The 19,409-nt window shown below is 41.4% G+C and overlaps 1 protein-coding gene across 11 annotated transcripts in view; it reads right to left on the bottom strand.

Moving 5' to 3' along the window:
• The window catches only part of LMO7 (LIM domain 7), a 148,682-nt gene that overhangs the window by 46,112 nt on the left and 83,161 nt on the right, over window positions 1-19,409 (bottom strand). For 8 of the 11 annotated variants that reach the window (XM_081198243.1, XM_081198239.1, XM_081198242.1 and 5 more), the window contains 8 exons: window positions 10,263-10,293; window positions 8,347-8,460; window positions 7,148-7,346; window positions 5,748-6,000; window positions 3,731-4,024; window positions 3,256-3,432; window positions 1,969-2,676; window positions 9-38 (listed from right to left, as the gene is read on the bottom strand). In XM_081198243.1, coding sequence (XP_081054369.1) covers window positions 9-38; window positions 1,969-2,676; window positions 3,256-3,432; window positions 3,731-4,024; window positions 5,748-6,000; window positions 7,148-7,346; window positions 8,347-8,460; window positions 10,263-10,293 — 1,806 coding nt within the window. The remainder of the gene's footprint in view (window positions 1-8; window positions 39-1,968; window positions 2,677-3,255; window positions 3,433-3,730; window positions 4,025-5,747; window positions 6,001-7,147; window positions 7,347-8,346; window positions 8,461-10,262; window positions 10,294-19,409) is intronic. The other 3 variants (XM_081198249.1, XM_081198241.1, XM_081198240.1) reach the window with 2 other exon arrangements.

The following is a 19,409-nucleotide window of genomic DNA, read 5'->3' as shown; positions in this document are numbered from 1 at the left end:
AAACTTACCCATGCTCATCAGTAATCTTTTGAAACAGCCTGAGGGGGAAATCAGAAAACCAAAACAAGTTCATACTACCCATTCCATTTTCACCATATGTAAAAATATGCCAACAATATTATGTAGAACATATGAACTAAAACAATGAACAAGTTGCTAAAGTAATGTGAATATGAAAACCCTATGGCAATATCAAAATTCAGATATTAGGCTGCACTTTGAGAATAATTTAAACTCTCAGATTCAAATGCCAACACAAATACTTACACCTGCTTTTTTCTTTGTGGTTTAGTATGGACCACAACATGTGAATACCTAGAAACTTTCCTTAAACTTAATCTCAAAAATGCAAATATGAATGGGTTCACCACCCCCCAAAAAATCTTGCATTGCACGTCTTAATCTATCAAACACACAGAAGACATATCAGAAGCTTAACACATTAAATACAGCCGCAGTTACAGCTCTGATTTGTATCTAGTCGTTGTTTATATAATCATTGCATGACTATTTAAAACAGTCACAGAGTAATATGTTAGGGCAAAGATTCAGCCCATGCCTTTTTGAGCCGTTTACAGAGCACAGCTCTCGGATAACTAAAAGAAGGCAAGGGAGATTCAGGGAAAATGTAATGTGCCTCGCATGTTTCATTCTAATTGTTCCTTAAAATTTGTTAACTGTGTTAAGCTTAAGTATGCAACCAGCTTGCAGTTATACTTTCCAACGAAACATGCATAATTGGTGCTCTAGAACTACTCAGCGGACAAAAAACAACAACATACAAAGTTTGCTGAAGGACTAATGAATGCTCCATGTAGAATGAAATGGATGAGGGTATTTCAAGATGGAAAACACTTTACCAGGTGAATATAAGAAACCTCATTAAGATTGACCCAGGACTGTTTCTTCATGAAGATAGGTGTTGTCAACAACCGCAAATTATGCTCACTAGTATCCAAACTTCTTCTGAACAGGTTGTAAAGTCCTCCCACATTAGGGCTAGATTTCAGTGGCTGGATTGGGACAGAGTTACTTGTTAATATTTTAGTGGGATTACTAAATATCTATCATCTATCTATCTATCTATCTATCTATCTATCTATCTATAGTCACACTCCTAATTGCTCCACAAAGTGCTTTTAAGTTGGGAGTTCTTTTTGAGTCAAGAATGGGACAGAAGCAATTTAGAAGCAAAACTATGTATAAACTGCTGGGAAAGGTCAGCGGTTGAAGAATGAGATCTTTGCTCCACCTGTGAGCAACCTTTGAGCATACCTAAAGGGCCACATGACCCAGAAAAACTGTCTGTGGACAAATGTCGGCTCCCTTGGCCTGTAAAGTGAGATGAGCACTGCAACCCCAGAGTCGTTCGCGACTGGACTTAACTGTCAGGGGTCCTTTACCTTTACCTTTTTAAAGGGGTTATTTAGATCACATAGACGTAGACTGCAGAGAAAGAGGATGAAAGAGGAGAAGCAATCCACATGTACGTTTGCTTCTGTTCATCCACAAATATGTTTTCGATACAAGAATATAAACACCTTAAACAGTAGTAGAGCAAAGAGAGAGAAAATATTATACCCATTTAGCCACTCCTACACTTGAAATGTACATTTCCAGGAATGTCTGCAAACAAATACTTTGAAGTACCAGCTATGTTGAATCTGTTGTAAGCAGAAACCTTTATTTCTGATCCTTTAAATAAATGTATTCATGAAAGTTGCATTAGTCCAGTGATCAAACAGTCCTGAAACTCCTGAAGTATGTGGTTTGTATTGTTGATGAGCTTGACAACCAACACGACAACTTATGGGACAATATACAAAGACACAGACTGAAGTTTCACACCAAGACATGCATGGTTGAAAGCAAGATGCTGCTGTCCCTTGTTCTCTCTTAAAAAAAACCAAAAACCCATTTCTGAATATTTTGGATACAAGCACAATCCATGCATAGCCTTGAGCTGACCTTTCAACCATTTGCCTTTTCTTGTGTCTGATTTTGCTGGCCTCTCTGATTGCCTCCCATTTTTCCATGTCTTCTTTGCTGCATGTTCCTGGAGAGAAACTAATGGGCTGCACATTGACTCCTACGTTGAGCAGCTCCATCTTTCGGGTCAACATATCATCCTTCTTTTGCCGTGAAGAAGGAGATAAGATCTTTCCACCACTTTGTCTCTCATCCTTCGTTGTTGTCTTCTCAAGCAAACAAAGAAATTTGGCCTGGATTTCTGGTGGGAGACTCCAAGGATCCGGAAAGAGAGCAGGCCAGTATCTATCTGGGGCCCCTGATAAGGGCACTTCTTTCTTCTGAAACTGAGCTTTGCGAACTGTCAAATCATCTTTTTCCAAATCTGGAATTACAGTTTCATCGTCTCTGGGTTGCAGAACGATCTCTCCTTCTATCTGAGGACCTTGCTTAAGATACTGAAAACCTTGGAGGATTACCGGATTCACATGGGAAGCACCAGTCTTACGAACAAACAAATCATCATTTTCCAAATCTGGATAATTGTCTCCATTTTCATTGTCCCTTTGGTCACATCCAGGCCTAAAATAATTTTTTTTCCTGCAAGTTATGAGCCTAGGCCCTGAAGAAGGATCAATTTTGGTTCTAGTTTCAGAGGACAGGTAGTCGTCAGAATATTTTTGCAGTGCCCGCAGAAATAAAAACTGACTGAGATATAAAAAAGACACACAAATTAAAACTTGCGTAGAAACAGAGTAGTAGAAACAGAGGCCTAGCTCTCACTGAGGTGCTAAACCTGTGTCTGGCATATAAAACCAATATGTCAGGTTTTCTATTTGGGGGTGCTTTTTTTTTTTAAAGGACTGTTTATTCAAGTTAGCCCTCAGTGCTAGAGCTCAAAAGTTTCCCAACTCAGTGAGAACAAGGCCTGAAACGCAGACCAAAAAGATGCAAAAAAAACCCAAAACTTTGCAACTGAAAAGGGGTGCACACTGCAACATTGAAATGTGGCTTGTTACGACTCCAACATATTTTTAAAAGGACAACACTTTTACTCCTGCGTAGCAGCAAAGCATAGCAATCATTGCAGAGGAGACGAGAGCATCGGCCAGCACAAAAATAAAATCCACTCTGCTTTAGTAGTGTGAATTCAGTAAGCCAACATGTATGGACATAGGGGGGAAAGTTCAAAAGGCAGCGATCCATATTAACTTTTCACTTTTCACTTTTAGCAAACAGCAGGTTTCCGTACACACAGGACAGCATAGTTCATGCAATTGTAGCAACCTTGGTAGATCAGAGGAACAGTTAACATTTTCTTCTGCAGCTTGTAGTACTGATTTTGCAGCACGTTCCGCAGTCTGTTTAATGCCGTTTGAGTCTTCTCTGCAACTGTTACCCAAGTTACTCAGGCTGTTGCTTGCCTGGACTCTTGCAAGATCCTCTTCAGAATCTGCACTTTTACTGCACAGTAGCACGTAAGTGAAGAAAGGGAAAAACAGGGAATATGTAAGTTCTGGCACAAAAATGGTATGCAGTAATCTGTTTGAATACACTGCTTAAAATAACTGGTATAGGAAGAGGCTGCATTTCAAAATCGAGCAGAACAGCAATTCAGTTTCCACAGGCAACAGCCAGTGAAGACTCCACGCCCCCTGCCGCAACTCAAATCGTGCAGTGATTTGAGCCACTTAAGCACGTGTGGGGTTTTTTTTAAAAAAAGGTCTGCTTGGATGAAAAAAGAACATGCAAGACAACAAACCTGAATCCTTGAATATCCTTATACCATTGCTTGGAAAAAGATATCCTTTTCGCTTTTTTCCACTGCAGTTCTTCCCCTGGAATCCAAGACTTGGGAAGAAACTTATGAGAGGAAAGTTTTGGGTTTGACACTGCAGCATTTATTTTGCGAACATAAAGGTCATCTGTTTCAATGTCTGGAGTGCCCATTGTCTTTTCATCTTCATCCTCCTCCTCCAAATAGTTGGAGAAGCCTGAAAGAACGTTAGCTGATGTATGGCATTCCATCTCTCGCTGCAAAGCTCTTCTCTGGTTACTGTACAAAATACCCAATCAAGTTATATTTTCAAACACAATTTGTTGTCGAATACAGAACAGATGACATATTTGGCTAAAAATTACAAACTTGTGAATGAAGCAAAATTAGTTCTGAGTATCAAAGCACTGCAACTATGAAAGAATGCCATTATAACAGAAGATTTTTGTTTCATATGACCAAAAGAAAAATGTTGGGAAACTGTTCAAAGCATACACATGGGAAGTGGTTTAAGTTTCTGTACAGGCAGATCAAGAAACTCTGGCTTCAGAATATACTATACACAGATAGTGTGTTTACAGATATTTTTTGATAGTTTAGGAGTAAATCATAAGAACCCAGTGAAGTAGACCTCTAACCACATCTCTTTCAGCACCGTGGGTAATGGGTCAGTGGTACAATGTCTTGAGCATCAAGCATGGAAGAATAATTTTGCTGGGCGTAAAGAAATCCAGGTCTAGCAAAAGCTATTTTCACCAAAAGGCTGCACTTTGCCAAATCATCCTGAATAACATCTGTCAGCTTTCCTTTCAACTTCCAAATAGGAACTACCATCAAACTGGCAGGTGACCTGTGGGGAAGCTGGATGTGCAAAGCCACTCTCTGCTCTGCTATTTTGACTGGAAGGTAAAGGACTCCTTTCACATCTAGTGAGATCAGTCATAATAGGGATGAAGCTACAGAATGAGAATTGGTAAGCCTAGTCACCAGCTCTACTACAATCACAGCATAAGGGAATGCTATGTTCAGCCATTTACCAGCAGCACCCTGTGTACCACCCCACATTATTTAGGAAGACCTTCCAGAGGGGCTTTGGGAGAGAAAAAGATGGCTTCAAATGGAAGGAGGGAATGGGAAAAAATTCTTCTATGAACTTCAAGTTAATCTCATTTTATTATCTGAGTAAATGAACAGAATATTTACTCTGTTACCTTACAAAAAGAGTGAGCAAGTTTTATTAAAAGTCACATGGGAAAGCAAAAAGAGTGTGTCATATTTTAATAAACAACACATCAATTTAGCAAGCTTAAAAAAAAAAACCCTACCAGAAATTCAGGGGCACCTTTTTTAAAAAATATAAAAACACTGTGTCAACCTTTTCATAAAGGCAACTTTGTTGATCTGGTGTCATGGTTAGGAAAAGGAAAAATCAGAAGCCTACTGAAGACTCATGAACCCTCTCACCTTCTGTCTCTCACACGAAATCCCTCCTTTTCCACGGTTTCTTTTAACCACTGTTAAAAGTGTCGTATACAAAGTTTGAAACCCAAATGTGAAATATAAGGGCAACTCTGGCTAGCATCAAATGAGAACGTAGTACAGTGGTACCTCTGGATACGCACATCTCTGGTTGCGTATCCTTCAGGTTATGCACACAGCAAACCCGGAAGTATTTTTCCGGGTTCCGCCATGCGCGCATGCGCAGAAGCGCTCTACCACGCTACGCGCATGTGCAGAACAGACACCCCCGGTTGTGAATACCTCAGGATCCGACCGGAGTTCCAGAACAGATCCCGTGTGCTGTACCTGCAAGCATAGTTAAAGCAAACCATAAACAGGAAGGGGAATAGAATTGCACAGAAGGAAGGAGAAGATTACATGCCCTCATTATTCCCCTGATCTCTACTGACAATGGTATGCTTGCACCAGGCCTCTTCTGTAGTGATAAGTTAACATTTGCCACAATGGCAACATTTAACACATTTAAACACCACACGAATACCTTGAAAATGTTCCATCCGGCTCCGTAAACACAGGACTTGCCCAGCTTCTTCTGTTATCCTCATTCTTTTCTGTTCTTCTCTTCCGCAAGGGCGCTGGCATGTATGTTGGTGGTTTAGCTTTGCTGGGTAAGAAACGATTGAACTCTGCAGCGGGCTTGGGTTCAATCAAAGAAACTCTGCGGTACGACATGTCATCTTTACTGGGATCATGCATTCTTGCGCGTGTTTCAGAATCTGTGTCACTTTCACAATCTTTTAAGCAAAAACACACAGAAATCCTCTAAGTTGAAATTTCAGCATCAGAAGTTTACTCTGTTATAAGCCAGCGCTGACCTAAGCCCTCTTAAGATTTTTATTGCAAATAGAGCAAGAGAATATTTTTAGATGCTTGTCCTGATGCTATATGAAAGTTCACCTGGCTGAACTTTGGTTTTCCTAGTTACGTTGCATTAATTACCGTATTTATTGCACCATAACACTCACTTTTTTCCTCCTAAAAAGTAAGGGGAAATGTCTGTGCGTGTTATGGAGGGAATGCCTACAGGTGGCATGCCTACAGATTTTCCTCCTCTAAAAACTACGTGCGTGTTATGGTCGGGTGCGTGTTATAGAGCGAAAAATACGGTACATCATTTCCTCATTCCCACTTGCAAAATGAACTGTTGATCTCAATGACTGTGCTCTATAACTGATACTTCTCCATAGAAATAACAAGACCAATAATATTAAATGAAAAACCCTCTCTGAACTGGAAGCAACTTTTTCAATTTATTTCTCAGTGCCAGAACAGACGGTCAAAAATCACATACTGTGCCACAAAACTAACAGAGAATGGCAGGCCAGAGGTCATGAAGTCCTTACGAAACTGTTTATGAAGTCTCTGTTAATATTAGCATAGTTACCCAAATGGATTTGTTGCTATTGTGAACAGCTATTCAATTGCGTGCCTGGGTGCCTCACACCCCACCACCCAGCCAGTCTTAGGAACAGTAAATAAACCAAATATGACAATGTACATTTTGGGTCAGATCAGGCCACAACTTTATTGACTGCAGAGGTAAAGAGGTTTGGCAGAGGCACTGGGTGAAACTAATGACTTCCAGCTCACCTGCCAGATGTACTTGGTATTTGGGGTCAAACTGGAAGTGAGGGAGTCCTGTGACCTATCTAGTATCAATTCCCCATTCAATTTCCTTCAGTCAGTTGTTTGATAGCTAGCAAACTTGTTTAAGGGAATGTTCTTTAGCTATCTGACATTCGTCTGGAAAACCTCAGGATATTTAAAACTAGGAAGACTGGTGTGATAAGGCAAAATGTAAAAGCATCTAACCCTTACAGCTTTTGTTGTCCTACTTCTCTCAAGCAAATATGTCTAGTAAGATTTTAAAGAATATATTACCTTCACTGCCACCTTTCAAAGTTACGTCTGATGAAAAGCTTGCAGAAGATCTTGAGCCAAAGGAGTCCAAGCTATCAAAGGAATCGTCTCTCTTATGGCTGATAGATGACGAAAGTGAGTCACTGCGTTCAATATACCAAATATCTCCGTATCCACTATCCCTTCCACTTCGTTTGGGACTGCTGGATTCTCCAAGAGCCTGCAATGAAAAGTTGTTGTTGTTGTTTGTAATTTAAAAAAATTATCAAAGGATTTTAGCGATGATAATTTTGCAACATGTTCTGTTTGAGTGACATGAATCGTGTTCTTCTCACTGGAAGCTTATAGCATCGGGAAATGCCTTTAATAAACTTGAAACAGAAAATAAACAGATATAATCACTACTTTATAATTACTGCTGAATGTGAGTTATAACTAGTAAAGTTCTGTAGTGATACATAATTGTGCTTGTGAGTAACAAAGCATTGTTCTATGGATCTGCAAAATGACACTCTCATGGCCAAATCCATTTCTCCAGTTAGCAGCTCCCTCCCCCAAAATTGCAATATCAGAAGTGAAAAGTCATGTGCAGAGCAAGGGGAGACTACAGTAGTACCTCTGGATGTGAACGGGATCCATTCTGGAGCCCCGTTCGCATCATGAGCAGAACACAACCCGCGTCTGCGGGTCACGATTTGCTGCATCTGCGCATGACATCATTCTGAGCACCTGCGCATGCGGCGAAACCTGGAAGTAACCCGTTCCGTTACTTCCGGGTCGCTACAGGACGCAACCTGAAAACATTCAACCTGAAGCGACTTTAACCTGAGGTATGACTGTATAGCCATTAGACTTGTTGACAGGGCATTTGGAGGTTCTGGGTAGATGTGAGGCTCAACTCCCCATTGCTCATTCCCTCTTCTAAGTGGCCTCCTATAAAACTAGCTGCCAAACTGGGTGTCACACAAATGGACAAAAGCACATGCAATGTTTATTATTATTATTACTATTATTTTACTAGTCTGCCTTTTTGCCTGCCCAAGGTGGCTTACAGCAATAAAAAGTATATAAAAAGGAAAATTGAAAGCTATAGATTCCCCTCCCCTCAAAAAGTAGAAAACTGAATCAGATAAAACATGCTCAGCTGGTCAAACACTTTTTCCCACAGCTATAGTGGATAATCTTTGCTGAAATTACTTTTCCTTCCATGAATGCCTTACCTTTGTCAAGGCTTGTCCTAGTAATTTCTCAAAGGCTTTTAAATTTAGCTGTGGGCCATTATAGTAAGGGTTGCTGTGCGCTTTCCTGCCCAACCAATATAATGTAATCAAAACCTAAATTTAAAAAGAATGAAACATTTATGAATAATGATGTAAAGCCAGACAAAACACACACACACATAATTATGCCAAACATATGCTTATTATAAAACTTATTACTTTCTTACTTCCAAGACAGAAATTTTTAACACATTTCCTCAACTGATACCTGCTATTAGAATAAAAGCATACAAAAAGCCTCCTAGAGCAGACCAGTGCTCCATCTAGCCCTTCCCCATTTTCACAATAGCCCAACAGATGCCTATGAAAACCCCCAAAACATTTCTTAATGGCCTCCCCATTTTCAGTTCCCTGCAACAGGCACTCGGACGCCTTATCCTACATGAATTTGTATACAGTATTTCTTTTTTAAAGCCATCCGAGTCGAAGGCCATCACCGGGGTTTTTTGTTGTTGTTTTTTTTGTGGGAGCAAATTCCACATATTGACTGTGCTGTCTGAGTAAAGGATTTTCTTTTCCATGTTTTCCTTATCAGAGGCCTTCTTCAAACTGATGGCTAAAGCTAGAATTTTCTGGCCAGTTTACAGGCCCTTGACAAGCACCGAAAAAGGTTTGCTGCACAGTGAGTGTAGTTTGCATGCACAACATGGATACTTTGGAGGGTGAAATGGAGCAGCAAACATTTTCCATCGCTCCCCACACTTTTCTTGCCACTACACTGGTGCAGAAGGAAAAACTCCCAAATCATACTCACATACAGAGGTTTGAACAAAACATGATGGTCTTGAAATAAGCAGCACATCCATTGTACTGCATTTACTGGCACAACTGTTAATGAATTGGCCAAGTCCATTCAGAATTCAGTCTTAAAAGAACTGAAGTCAGCAAACTGCACAAGCACCTCAGGAGAACTCTTACTATTATTTTTAAAGTAAGCATTGTTCAAATAAATGAATGCATATGGTTTACATAATTCCTTGTTACATTTACATAACATAATTTATTAGTGTCATTTGAGTTCTCTTGGAGCAGAGTTTGGTTTCTTTTGTTCAGAATGGCTTATTTCCTTTTAACACATTATTGAACCTTGAACCTACATTATACATGATCTGCTGAAATTCAGATTGTATCAATGCAGCTTACTGCACAAATAGGTAAAGGTAAAGGGGGCCCCTGACCATTAGATCCAGTCGTGACCGACTCTGGGGTTGCGGCGCTCATCTCGCTTTATTGGCCAAGGGAACTGGCGTACAGCTCTGGCAAAGCATGGCAAACGCTGTTTACCTTCCCCCCAGAGTGATACCTATTTATCTACTTGCACTTGGACATGCTTTCGAACTGCTAGGTTGGCAGGAGCTGGGACTGAGCAACGGGAGCTCACCCCGTGGCAGGGATTCGAACTGCCAACCTTCTGATCAGGAAGTCCTAGGCTCTGTGGTTTAACCCACAGCGCCACCCACATCCCTCCGATTGCACAAATATTATCATACAAAAATATGCAATAACATTGTCCAACTTTGCATACACTCACCAGAGTGAAACATACACACAAACCCCAACCATGATATAAGCAAACAGGCCTTAGGTCCAAGATAGTAAAGGGAGACCCACCCACCATCTGAAAAGCAAATTGCCTTGGTTGCATGGGGTTTGTAGGTATGTTGTAAACCTATCTAATAAAAAGCACCGCACACACTGCATTTAACTAGATTGTGCCATTTGAAGGGTCTCTCTTTCTACTGCTTGACCTCTTTCAAGAAGAGGAGAAAGCTCAGTTAACTAAATTAAAGGTCCAAGTTTGTTTTTTAAACCATCTGCATGTGTGAATCAAATAATTAAAAGAGAATGAGTCTTACATTCTTCACTCTTCTGTTAGTCTCTTCTGGTCTGCAAAAACACACAAACAGTAACATGTCAAGCATATATTAAATCTTTTAGAATGACTAATACCAAACACTACTGTAATTACATAGCCAAACTGACTGCTCAAGTCTATTAACATGCATTAAAGTACAGATTATCAAGACACAAACCAGAGAAAATACCATATTTTTTGCTCTAGAACAGTGTTTCCCAACCGGTGTTCCCCGGCACACGAGTGTGCCGTGAGACACCGGCTGGTGTGCCGCGAGATGCCTGGAGGGAGGCGGGCGAGTCGGGCGGCGAGAGGTGGGGCGGGGGCGGCGAGGAGAGGCCGCGCCTCCTGCTGCTGCCTGGCGCTCCTCCTCGCAGCCGGCAGCGCTGCCTGGGCGCCTCCGCGCGACTCTGTCTCGCTGGGTTTGGTCTCCCAGCAGAGACGGGTCACACGCGCCCCTCCCTCCCTCCCTCAGCCTGCGCGGAGGCGGATTGAGCGCAGCTGAGAGGAGCTGCCGAGGGAAAAAACGTTCACTTTTGTGCGTCCCTCCCGGCGTGACGCTGCGCGCTGACGTCACGGGGCGGGGCTTTAATGGTGGTGTGCCGCGAGATTTTTTTTTAGTACACAGGTGTGCCGTTGCCCAAAAACGTTTGGGAAACACTGCTCTAGAAGACTCACTTTTCCCCTCCTAAAAAGTAAGGGGAAATGTGTGTGCATCTTATGGAGCGAATGCAGGCTGCGCAGCTATCCCAGAAGCCAGAACAGCAAGAGGGATTGCTGCTTTCACTGCGCAGCGATCCCTCTTGCTGTTCTGGCTTCTGAGATTCAGAATGTTTTTTTTATTGTTTTCCTCCTCCAAAAACTAGGTGCGTCTTGTGGTCTGGTGTGTCTTATAGAGCGAAAAATACGGCACTATTCTAAAAATGCAGAATTCTAGTTGCCTCTATGAACTTTCCTTGAGCTTTCTGGTCCAAAAAGTTATGGCAAGCTTTATGGCAACACCTCTACGTAAAAAGGAAAGCAATGCTAATTGATCTTTGAAACTCTAAGCTTCAAGGCCTCAGCAGTGATAGAAAGGATGAAGATATAGCACTCTAGAAGCAATTCAGTTTCACTATAGAAATAAGAAGGGAGCTACTGTAATTTAAAAGCATACTGGGAGGAAATATGGGTCATCTAGCAAGAACTCATACATCACACAGATGGTGGGGTGGGGTGGGAGTTTACATCCATTGTCCTTTTTTTGGAAAAAGGATATAAAATATAACTGAAATTTTGTTATAACAATGAGTGGTTGGAAAGGCAACACTAGTTACAGCAATGCAGAGACACATTTACAATCATTTAGACGTCTAATGTGAATTCTTATTATTATAATGTCAACAGAATGTGAATTAATTTACTGAAGGTTATGTTCATTTGAATATAGCTGGTGAACACATTACCATCTCCATAGGGATGCAATCAAAAATGGAACTAGCTTTAGTGAAGCACTCTGCAAGAACTCACTTGTCCACATCATGTTGGAGTATGCTTGCAAACATTATAGGCCATGGAGGAAACAGTTGTTAATACAGAGAGGCTATTTTTGGCACCACTCTCATGGGAACGGCTAGTGAGCTAGACAGAGGCCGTATCATTTTCAAGAATGGGATTCACTTAAACATGAATCATGGAATTTGGTGGGGAGCAGCAAGGAAGTGACCGTGCAATTTTCAATTGTTGCCCTGCAATAATGCAATGAGGCCATTTCCATACTTCTGAGTCTTAAGTTCCTTATAAGGAGCACATAGTGGAGATTTGTGATCACTTTCTAATGCCTGCACATTTTTAAATACTACAGAAATAATGCAAGGAAGGAAGTCTGCACACACATAGTACCAGCTTTTAAAGCAGCAACACTCTCTCAAGTTGAGCAGTATGTCTTTGTGGGTCCCCAGTGACCCTCTTTACCAGCTGAAATATTCAGAATTATCTGCACTTCACTCCCTGTGTTCTAATCACCAGATTGTTTCCAAGCTCTAGCCAAGCAAATGGAGTTGTGTGTTTTTATCAGCTAGCAACCTTCAAAAGGCCATCTGTTTAATTTAAACAAGCGATCTCTAGAAATCAAGGGAGTTTAGTTTACTATTTGCTTTTTTAAAAAAAAGGAAAACTCTAGAAGGATGGACACTTCTTGCTTTTGTAGAAAGGAGAGTGTGCTTCACTCTTGGGCAATATTACAATTATAGCTAGAATGGATGTGTGTGTGTGTGTGTGTGTGTGTGTGTGTGTGTGTGTGAAAGGCCAGGATAAAGAGGTACTTCTATGGTTCTCAGTCATTGCATTAAAATGCAGACACTCAATGTCTCTTACAATTCTCCCTAGGAGGATCACTGCCACCCTTGACACATAGAATGGAATCTCCCCAAGTAGTTACTGAAGCTGAGAGGGGAAAACTCAACCATTGTGCAATATAGCTTTATGCACTCAACATTCTGAACATTTTATTATCTCCCTCAAGCATGAACTTTACAAGAACCAGCATTTGTTTCATCAATACCACACTAAAGGAAGTGAAGAAAATTTAGCTTAACACTACATGCTAAATAGGCCAGTGTTGCAGACATCAGAGTCGCTGTTCTTAGGAAGGTCAAACTATAGGGACATACAGAACACGAGAGAGCTGAACAGGAACTCATTTGGCTATCAAAGTGGGGGCTTAAGACTGTGTTTTCTATCAATACTATACAAATTCTACATTAAAAAAAATTATATAATATCCCTTTAAAACTTTGCTCCTAACTATCAGCTTTCAGATGATTTTTCTGCCTTCCTTTACCTACTTATAAATTCAGATTCTGCTGAAATGTTTAGTATGCTGAAATGCTTAGTATGTTTTACAATAAAAAAGGATCCAGGAAGTTAGTCTCAAGGTGCCATCGAACACATTCTTATTTTCTACCTGAGTGACATCCCTTTATCTGCCTATCTGAGAGCAGAGGCACCTCTCCTATTTGCAGTGCCCTGGGTGACTTTTAAGAACTTTAGGCTCAGCTAGTAAATATGCTAGGCAATATCTAAGACCAGAGCTTGACTGTACCGTCCTCCAACTGCCTCCCTGCAACTAAGGTATCTTCACTCTGCAATGCAGAGTGTTTCTGTGTTTCTGCAATGCAGTCCAAACAGCTTTTGAAGTTCATCTGCCTGCCTACACTGTCCCCACCCTTGGACAGCTGCACATTCCTTCCCCCGCCAACAGCTGACTCTCAGATTGATCTCTGAATACATGGCCAGTCAGTTAGCAGAGATGTGGGAGTGCTTAAGAATCAATCTGTTGGGGGCCCCAAGGCAGCCTCCTGAAAAATATGCTAGGCCAGGAAAGATGGAACAGGGAAGCCCAGTCTCACCACATCAGCACTTTTGGCTAATATTTTATATTAACTTTAGGAACTTGATAACATGGGCCTCTGCCCACCTCTGCGTAAGAGCACTGGAAAGATGAAGAAGGCTGGGAAAACCTTGAAGGAGTTCACAAGTACGAGCTTGCTGGCTACAGTTAAAGCTCATGGGATGGAATGTGGATGTTAACATGTGCAACCAATTTATCTATTAATTTTAAATTAAGCATGTTAGGCTTTTAATTCATTCTTCACCCTGAGTCTAACCCAGGGGTCAGCAACCTTTTTCAGCCGTGGGCCGGTCCACCGTCCCTCAGACCATGTGGTGGGCCGGACTATTTTTTTTTGGGGGGGGGGAGGAATGAACGAATTCCTATGCCCCACAAATAACCCAGAGATGCATTTTAAACAAAAGCACACATTCTACTCATGGAAAAACACGCTGATTACCAGACCGTCCGTGGGCCAGATTGAGAAGGCGATTGGGTTATAAACACAGGACCAGCACAATCCCTAAACTGCAACTGAGGATACAGTATTTCACATCAATGCACCACAAAGGGCAGAAGAAGAAACAAATTTATAATTAAAACCTAGGAAATTGTGAGCCTTCTTGCTGAGCCTCCTAGAGTTTACCCGCCAAGCCCATTTCCTGCCCCTGTTTCCATGCATTGTGAATATGAATACTGCAGTAGCTCGCTATAAGTGAAACCATGTTTATTTTCAGAAAAGTTTTGATGCAGCCCTTTCACCCCCGGAACAATAAACCAAGGCAGTGTCAAATCACAACAGGGTTTGTTTCTTTCCTGCATCAAACAAACAAAAACAAAACCCGTCTCCCCCCCAAAAAAAACCTTCCACCTTAACAGCTGTTGGAAAAAGCAACCTGAGAGTCAAATGGCTTATCAGTAGAAAATACTTCACGTACGATAGTTTATAGTTATTTTCCTTTCCAGACAGTCTACAAAGGCTAAGTATGTTGCACCAGCCTGATGGATTTCATCCTCCTACACACAGAGACACATTTGCTGCCTGGATACCTTCTCTCTGGCTAACTGTGTTGGAACTATTAGATTTGCTATACTCTCACTTGCTGCTGGAACAAAACAGTTGTTATTGGCAGAAGGAGAGAGATGCACTACAGCAGCTATGCTAGGCTGCTCTTATAGAGGTTAGGTGGTTGTTTAAAAAACCCTGAGCAAGACGCTGTACAGTGGTGCAGTGGCGTAGCGTGGGGGGTGCAGGGGGGCCCGCCGCACCGGGCGCAATATCTGGGGGTTAGGGTTAGGGGGCGCAAATCCACGGGTTAGGGGGCACAAATTACTTGCCTTGTCCCAGGTGCTGACAACCCACGCTACGCCACTGCAGTGGTGCCTCGCAAGACGAAAATAATCCGTTCTGTGATTCTCTTCGTCTAGCGGTTTTTTTCGTCTTGCGAAGCAAGCCCATTGAAGGATTAACGGATTAGCGCTATTAGAGGCTTTTAGCGGCTTATCTGCTGATCGGATCAGCTGATAAGTGGCTTAGCGCTATTAGCGGCTTTTAGCTGCTTTTAGCGGCTTATCTGCTGATCGGATCAGCTGATAAGTGGCTTAGTGGCTTAGAAAAAGGGGGGGAGGGAAAAAAACCAGCAGGAACTCGCAAGACATTGTCGTCTTGCGAAGCAAGCCCATAGGAGATTCGTTTTGCAAAGCACCTCCAAAACGGAAAACTCTTTCGTCTAGCGAGTTTTCCGTCTTGTGAGGCATTCGTCTTGCGGGGCACCACTGTACTTAATTCACATAACCACAGAAGTCTACAGGACAAGGGCCTGTTCTCACAACCAATGTCTGGGGTCTTTTCCCATGGCATCTGGGAAAACCTACTGTCATTTGAACATACCAGCATGGGTGATGGTGGTTAATTGCATTGTTATCCCACCTTTTCCTTCAAGGAGCTCAAGGTGGCATATGTCGTTCTCCCTCTCCTCATTTAATCCCCCACAACAACCCTTTGAGGTAGGTTAGGCTGATAGGCATTGACTGGCACAAGGTCACTCAGGGAATGCCATGGTCATATGGGTTTTTGAACCCTGGTCTCCCAAGCTCCTAGTCTAACACCACACTGGCTCTCAACAATTTAACATGTCTGCAACTGCTAGATAAATTAGGGAATTTGTGTCAATGAGTTTAAATGGTATGGGAATTCAGATTCTAGGCTTTTAGCGCACTAAGAATACTTCTAGAAGACTGTGCCAACTGGCAGATTTATACAAGACATTTTGTACTCTTGTCTAGCGAGAGACATGTGTCCTATGAAGTCAGTGGGGCTGAAATCTAGATAGCATGAAAAAAAACGAGGCAGGGTGCAGACAAGATAAGCAAGGCCTTTGACAGGAAACAGTAGCAAGCCAAGTCTTTGGCTCAGGCCAGAGATAAAGTTCAACACTAAAACTAGTCTATCAATGTTCAAGATGCTTTTTGCAGGTCTCGTTGCTAGTGATCTTTTATTCTTCTCCACTGGTCAGACAGCCATAAAATACCTGCCTGACATTCTGAAAACCACAAGCTCAGAACTTGTCTGCTCAGGCACAGACTTTGAGAAAACAAGTTTGTATTGTGTAGTGTTTCACCCCCTCTGAAATAAGGATTGCCTTCAAAATGTTGAAGCAGCAGCAATCAACACATTTTTGGGAGCTTTACATAGAAAAATCCAGTTATGTTTGTCATTTACTGGATTTTAGTTACAATATAGAGATAACAGCCACTTTGGGACCCATATGGTGAAAAGTGGGGTACAGTTTTTTTTAAATAAACATGCAGACTTTGGCTCTCAGCATAGCCTTTCCTGTCAAAGCTGCATTTCATATTTTAAATATGTCAATACTATGTTGGTATAGTAGTTGATTTTTTATATTGGACTTTTGTCTTCCTGCTTGTTTTAGCTTGTTAAGAGTGTTGCAATTTGATCAGAATCTTCCCATCACCCCACATACATGAGGAACAAATGAAACCCCACACCCTGAAACTATGGAATAATTCTCACTTCCTCCCAGTTAACATAGCAAGTTGTTTAACTAGATTACACAAGGAATGAAAAAGACAACAAATAAAGACTGTGCAACAGCAGGCAGCCTAGCATGCTTCTTATTTTTAAGATGTATAGGTCGTTTCTCTCTCCAAAAGCTGCAGTCTCAAAAAAAGGAATTGATTTTGTATGTTAGGTAACTGCAATGAAGTTTGTGTTGTTATGTGCAGCAGGGTCACATACAAAAATATCAATAAATTGTATGCTTTAATAATACGAAAGCATTCTAAGTTTATACAAAAAGTATAAACTTAGACATTGTTCAACTTTAATGTGCTCAAGAAACTAAAAGCAGATATTCCATCAGTTTGTACGAAAGGCAACAGAGATGTCATTGATTTAAAAACAAAGAGAAAAATAAGGGGGAAATGTTATGTTCAAACCATCCATTTTATCCAACAGGGTAGAGAAAGAAGAAGAACTAGACATTACAAATTATGGCCTGTAAGTCTGCAGAACTTGACAATTTTTTTCTAAATGCCAAAAAGCAGACTGAAATCCAAAGAGTGGAAAGAACAAAGAGTGGTTAAAACTACTCAAGATGTCAGGAACAGATAACTATTTCATTAGTGGGTGCATCTAATTTTATGCCTACTTAACTTTGTTGGGAAGAGATTCATTCCTTCTGCTATGAGGTTTCAAAATGCTATTTGTGCTTATTCATGTTACATAGCTAAAATAAGTGGGATAATGCATACAGTTTCTATTCCAATGTTAGGCAACTGATTTTGGGTGTCATGAAGGGACACCCAGATATTGTATTTTTATGGCAAAGTCATTCTGGGATTTTCTGCTTCAGGTGCCAAAATAACTTGGCTGGCCTTAGATGTTATGTACCTTGATGGGGTATGAATACACATCATTTGTTACTCTGCCTTAGGCAACAAAATGTCTTGGGCTGTCCCTCTACACGTACCTGAATGTATGTATTTTGATCATTTTAATTACAGCAGAATCCTGCCTTGACACGGTTCTATGACAGAATGAACCAGTTTTCTTTCTTTTATACAACTGGAGTACAACAATCCATTCAAACCATCGACCAGAACATCCTTCTGGACCGTCTACAGGGGCTGGGAGCTGGGGGCACTGTCATACAGCGGTTCCGCTCCTTCCTCCTGGGCCGTGTTCAGAAAGTGGGGGGGGGGATGAGTGTTCAGACCCCTGGGCTCTCACTTGTGGGGTGCCTCAGGGTTCTCTCCCCCATGCTTTTCAACATCTACATGCAGCCGTTGGGAGAGATCATCAATTGGTGCTGACCTTTAAAGCCCTAAACGGCCTTGGTCCAGTATACCTGAAGGAGCGTCTCCCGGATACTGAGATCCAGTACCAAGGGCCTTCTGGCGGTTCCCTCGTCACGAGAAGTCAAGTTACAGGGAACCAGGCAGAGGGCCTTCTCGGTAGTGGCACCCGCCCAGTGGAATGCCCTCCCACCAGATGTCAAAGAGAAAAACAACTACCAGACTTTTAGAAGACATCTGAAGGCAGCCCTGTTTAGGGAAGCTTTTAATGTTTAATAGGTTATTGTATTTTAGTGTTCTGTTGGAAGCCGCCCAGAGTGGCTGGGGAAACCCATCCAGATGGGCGGGGTATAAATAATAAATAATTATTATTATTATTATTATTATTATTATTATTATTATTATTAAGCATTCTATCAGTGAATATGGTACTTGTTTGTACTTTAAACCATTAACCTGAACTCTGGAAAACAAAACTGGGGTACAAGAGATGAAGAAAATGCATTTCAAAGGTGATCTTGCGGCCCTGATAGAACTGTCCAGATTGCGCCCCCTAGCCATGGACAAATTAGCTTTTCTGTCCGCCTCTCCTCCAACCCCCCTTTCCACCCATTCCATTCACTCTCTATTTAAAACCTTTTCTTATGAAGCAATAATCAAAAATTTTATTTATGGACATATTTTAAGCCGATTTTGCCCCCTCGCCTGCACCCCTGGTGGGGGCCCACCTCACCACCCCCTAGCTACGGCTCTGCTACCTAGTACAGGAAACCAGAATATCAAAGGAGGCTGGAAATCTTTTTATTGCCCACTTTAACTGGGAAGCAACAACCATCCTTTTTTTAATTATTTTTTTTAAAAAAAACACCCTCTACTATATATTTTTAAAAGAAACTAAAAGGGAGAGCAACTAAACATGCTTGTTTTACCACCACCACCTCAAGCTTGTAATCGGCATGGTGTTAGCGGTCAGTTGCGACCAATGCTAATTTATAAAGATGTCCCAGAGTTAAAACTCATATTGTAACCCATATGTCAATACTCAAAACTGTAATTTCACAAATGCTGCCGAGGGTCAGAATCAAAGGCATATTTTAGAAATCAACAAAAACAATGAAAATGTGCTTAAGAAGTCTGACAAGGTGTAAGTGTTTCAGTAGGAAACAAAGTTCAAGTGTTTGCCATCCAACATGAAACTCAAACTGTTTCAGAACATGCAAAGTTGTTGCCTTCCAACTGTTTACAGTTAACATTTAGTGTATTATGACTGATTGCTATATTACAATGAAACTGACTATACTATTTCATAATAAGGGGCATAGGATTCAGACTACCAAATCTAATTATCTCTGAATCTTGTGAATAAAATCTAATTCAAGCTTGTCAAGGTCATAAGACATTCCTGCTCCTGGCACAGACAGACAAATATTTCAACACTGGGATGCATATGGACAATTTAAT

This window comes from Podarcis bocagei, assembly GCF_964188305.1.
Source record: "Podarcis bocagei genome assembly, chromosome: 6".
Lineage (NCBI taxonomy): Eukaryota > Metazoa > Chordata > Lepidosauria > Squamata > Lacertidae > Podarcis > Podarcis bocagei.
Note: the sequence above shows the minus strand (reverse complement) of the source record. Positions and strands in the feature narration are given on the sequence as shown.